At 36.6% G+C, this 4,456-nt stretch overlaps 2 protein-coding genes across 2 annotated transcripts in view; one reads left to right on the top strand and one right to left on the bottom strand.

The window, feature by feature from the left end:
- LOC106304671 (uncharacterized protein At2g17340) overlaps positions 1-564 on the bottom strand; it is a 2,668-nt gene extending 2,104 nt beyond the window's left edge. The window contains exon 1 of the mRNA XM_013741070.1: positions 211-564. Within this exon, the coding sequence (XP_013596524.1) occupies positions 211-380 (170 nt within the window). The 5' untranslated portion in view covers positions 381-564. The remainder of the gene's footprint in view (positions 1-210) is intronic.
- Positions 565-1,140: 576 nt separating this feature from the next.
- On the top strand, positions 1,141-3,817 carry LOC106328918 (periodic tryptophan protein 1 homolog). Its single transcript, XM_013767463.1, has 15 exons — positions 1,141-1,163; positions 1,250-1,339; positions 1,450-1,619; positions 1,698-1,780; positions 1,878-2,103; positions 2,184-2,245; positions 2,326-2,367; positions 2,442-2,500; positions 2,586-2,682; positions 2,763-2,837; positions 2,950-3,048; positions 3,126-3,251; positions 3,329-3,421; positions 3,504-3,581; positions 3,669-3,817. Exons 1-15 carry the CDS (start codon positions 1,141-1,143, stop codon positions 3,726-3,728), a joined length of 1,383 nt encoding a protein of 460 aa, XP_013622917.1. The 3' UTR covers positions 3,729-3,817.
- Positions 3,818-4,456: the final 639 nt, after the last annotated feature.

The following is a 4,456-nucleotide window of genomic DNA, read 5'->3' as shown; positions in this document are numbered from 1 at the left end:
AAAAAAAAAAAAAAAAAAAAACAGATCATGAATTCATATAGAGCTTTGAACCAATCAATACGCGAATCATCCAGATCAAATAACGGATAAAGTATCGATCTTTGAACACAAAGATCGAAGCTTTGAACAAGAACATCCCTAAGCCTATCAAAGAATCTGACTTTCGGTAAAAAAGATAAAAAGGAAGAGAGAGAGAGAGAGAGATGGAACTTGAAGGAAGGGATGGAGTTGGAGAAGAGATCGATCCAAGAGATCTCAGTGGGAGTAGCCTTCCTGGGGTTATCGGAAGGGAATCGATAAGGGATGGTGCACGCTCTGTAGTTTGATTCTATCGGAACCGGTAACAGTGGGAACGGAACCATCACTGAGTCGCTCTCCATTTTTCTCTCTGTGGGCTCGTTGGTTGATGATGTTCAGCCAAAGCAGTAAAGGTGTGCGTACGTGTGCGAGAGATCTCAGAATCTTTCTCAAACGAGATCAGAAGATTCCTTTCTTCTCTTCACGATGTAAGTTTTGTTTTAACGATGACACACATGTGTGGACTCTGTCATGTTCTGTCCGATCATTTTGGTTTCATTTGTTTTTGTCTTCGTGAGACGGTTAACTTAATTCGGTTTGGTTCGGTTATCTTAATTTATTTTGTAAAGCTCGTTTCTTTCCATAACATAATGCAAGAAACAAAATGTGTATGGTTTTTTTTTAACTCTGAATTATTACGATGTTAGAAATATTAGATAGATGATTCGACAACCGATAATCTATGTCTAAACCATCCTACGAAAATCTATATCTGACCGGATTTATTTGCACTATGTTGAAGATTTTTTTTTCTTTTGTCGTCTGCATAATTGTTTAACAAATCATTTTTTTGGGAATTGAAACATAGACCTACTGTAATGTGTAATCTATAAAAATTGCATAAATTGAGATTCAAACCCAGACCTAAGTATAGTTTGGTTTGGTTATCTGAATTTCTTTCCATAACAGAATGTGTATGGTTAGAAAACCCTATTTTTTTTAATAATTTGCTTCAAACGTTTTTTAACTGGCCTCTCTATCTCTCTGGCTCAAAACCCTAGCAAGCTTCATAGACTCTCAAACGTTCTGAGTCTTATCTCAAAGTGGAAACCTTACCGTAACATGGATACCAACGTTATGTTTAGGTAAGGGCATGTACTTCTATGTTTGATTCTAATTGAGCTGATTTGATAAAGAATTATTGTTTTTTTTTCTCAAATCTTTATTGTAGAATGGTAAGTTCAGTTTCATGGATACCTAAAGGAGCAGCAAAAGTCATGCTTGACGCTGCTGAACCTCCTTCTAATGAGAAGATCAGAGAGCTCATCAAAAATGGCACTCTCAAGAAAAGGTATATATATTACCGGTTCCTTCTGGTCTTTCTTTTTTCTAAGGAGAAAATCACTCGTTTATTACTACTTACATGTACAGTACTCTGAGAGATGAAGAAGTTGCTCATGCCAAGGCTGTAGCAAAATCTTTAGGAAAATCATGTTCCAAAAGCAACGTTGCTTCTTCTTCTTCTTCAACTGATCCTGATGAGGTAGTCAAGTTCATGAAAGAACTCGACATGGATAACTATGATGATGAGGATGATGATGGTATACATTCGTTTTCTTTCCCTTTTTATTTCCTTGAGACTTTTTCATGTTCATTGACGCGCATGATTCACTCCTCAGAGATTGATGTGTTTACCTCTGGCCGCGGAGACCTTTATTACCCAAGCAATGACATGGATCCATATCTGAACAATAATACTGACGTACGTAAGCCATATTTTTATTATATAGTTTTTACCTTTTTAGAAACTAATTAAATACTGATGTTTTGAGAGTGTGTGTGCTTGTTGAATCACATAGGATGATTACTATGACTCAGACGATGTCGATGCTATAACAATAAAGCCAAGTGATTCACTGATCACCTGCGCTAGAGTTGAAGGTGAAATCAACTATCTCGAGGTTTATAAATACGACGGTACATGGAACGGCACTCAAGACATGTATCCTCGTCAAGACATAATACTATCCAACCCTCCATTGTGTACAGCATGGCTTGATTGTCCTCTCAAAGGAGGAGATAAAAGTTAGTAGTGTATTAGCATTTTCCTATATTGGTGATTGTATTATTTTTTTTTTTCTCAAGTGTTGTTTTCGTGATTGCAGGGAACTTTGTAGCTATCGGGTTTAAGGGATCACCGACCATAGAGATATGGGATCTTGACGTTGTATGTAAATGTGGCTGTCTTTTGGATCTTTACGTTTGTTTTTATCAATCATGAGATAATGATTTTATAATGCGTTTCAGGCTCATGAGGTTCTACCTTGTGTACAACTAGGAGCCGGGCAGGTGTGACAACCAACCTTGTTGCTCTTCTTATGTTTCCTTTTTCAAACTTATTTATTTTCATTATCTCACTCTAGACATCAGATTGTGACACTGATCAATCAGTAATTGATCTTGCTTGGAACAAGGAGTTTAGGTATGTTTTTAAGGCTCTCTGATTCCATGATCGCTCTTTAGACGTGTGTGTGTGTGACTCTAACTTGACTTTACCGGAATAATAGGAATATTATTGCTAGTGCCAGTGCCAACAAAAAAGTCAAGGTCTGGGATGTGGCTACAGGACAATGCAAGCTCACTCTGGAGCATCACACAAAAGAGGTATGTAGGTGAAAAATGTTTACATGCACTCTTCCTTAATCAAGTGTCAATGCTCATGGTCTGTTGTGTTTGGTTAACAGGTTCAAGCGGTCAAGTGGAACCACTATGCTCCACAAGTACTCCTCAGTGGCTCATATGACTGTACTGTAGTCTTGGTGATTGTTCTTTTCCATTGTTTTATTCATTTCATGTGTTGAGTCTTGTATATAGAACAATTTATCATTATGCTTAAAGTCTTACAAGATCTATATATATGTGTTGTTGCAGAAAGATGGAAGGGACCCTTCGCACTCGGGTATGAAATGGTCTACCAATGCCAAAGTGGAAAGCTTGGCCTGGGATCCTCATAGTGAACACTCTTTTGTGGTGCGTTACACTTTCATTTGCTCGTCTAACAGACTTCTGAGTATGACTTTTATAAATAACTGTCATTTGTTGTTCAGGTGAGTCTTGAAGATGGAACTGTGAAGGGTTTTGATATACGTGCTTCTGATTTATCACCAAGTTTCACTATCCATGCTCATGATAAAGAAGTCTCATCCATCTCATACAACACAAATGCGCCCAATGTACATACATCTCTCTGTCTCTCTTGTGTCCTAATTAGTTGTTGTGTGGCATTAAAGTCATTTCCCTTGCTGTGCAGCTTTTGGCTACGGGATCTAGGGACAAGAGTGTGAAACTTTGGGATCTTTCAAACAATCAACCATCATGGGTTGCTACACATAAACCAAACGCTGTAAGAGCCATGACTTAGCATTTGTTTGGTTCCATGCACCTGTTTCTTTGTTCACCAGTTTTAAACTTTGTTATCAAAACAGGGAAGAGTTTTCTCAGTCTCATTCTCTGCGGACTGCCCCTTTTTACTCGCTATTGGTGCCAAAAAAGGGAAGCTACACGTGAGTAGTGACTGATACAAATAAATTCAACAAATTGTTTTCTATATGAAACAAACTAACGTATATTTTATGTTCATCCTTGTGCAGGTGTGGGATACACTATCTGACACTGCTGTGTCCCGTAGATACGGTAGCAACCGACCATGACTCACCCGGGGAAGATACATGTTTGTTAATTAATCACATACATATATACCAAATTGGTCAAATTAATCTTAAGCCTTTCTATCAGTTGTGTGCTTGGTGATTGTTTTTTTTTTTTCTTATTACTATCTCAAAAGAGATTTACTGGATGTTTGAAGCCCTGGAGTCAAGGAATTTATTGCAAATTTAACCAAAATATGTTTCTTAATCATATCCTTGAATTTTATCTTAATATTGATCATCTTATAACATATTAGCCGAGCTTTTATTGTGTGGTCACTACAAAAAAACAGCGGCATACTGAGGGAAAAAATCGTCGGTATGTCGTCGGAATAACGCTATTCCGACGACATACCGACGAAAAAAGTCCTCGGAAATTCATCTTTCCTCGGAAATCCCTTGGAAATTCATCTTTCCTCGGAAATCCCTCGGAAATTTCTGACGGAATTCCGAGGAAATGAATTTCCTCGGAATATTCCGAGGATTTTTTTCGTCGGAAATTCCTCAGAATATTCCAAGGAAGATGTCGTCGGAATATTCCGAGGGATACACTTCCTCGGAATATTTCCAAAATTAAAAAAAAAAATTATAAATTTATTTTTTTAAATTGAAATTCGAAAATATAAAATTAAAATTGAAATAGAAAACATATTTAAAATACAAAAATAATAAAATAGTTTTTATAAATAAAAAAAATGTTTTATAAATACAAAATTAGTTTTAATAAATAT

Source organism: Brassica oleracea, chromosome C1, assembly GCF_000695525.1.
Source record: "Brassica oleracea var. oleracea cultivar TO1000 chromosome C1, BOL, whole genome shotgun sequence".
Taxonomy (NCBI): domain Eukaryota; kingdom Viridiplantae; phylum Streptophyta; class Magnoliopsida; order Brassicales; family Brassicaceae; genus Brassica; species Brassica oleracea.
This window is presented reverse-complemented; position numbering and strand designations above follow the sequence as displayed.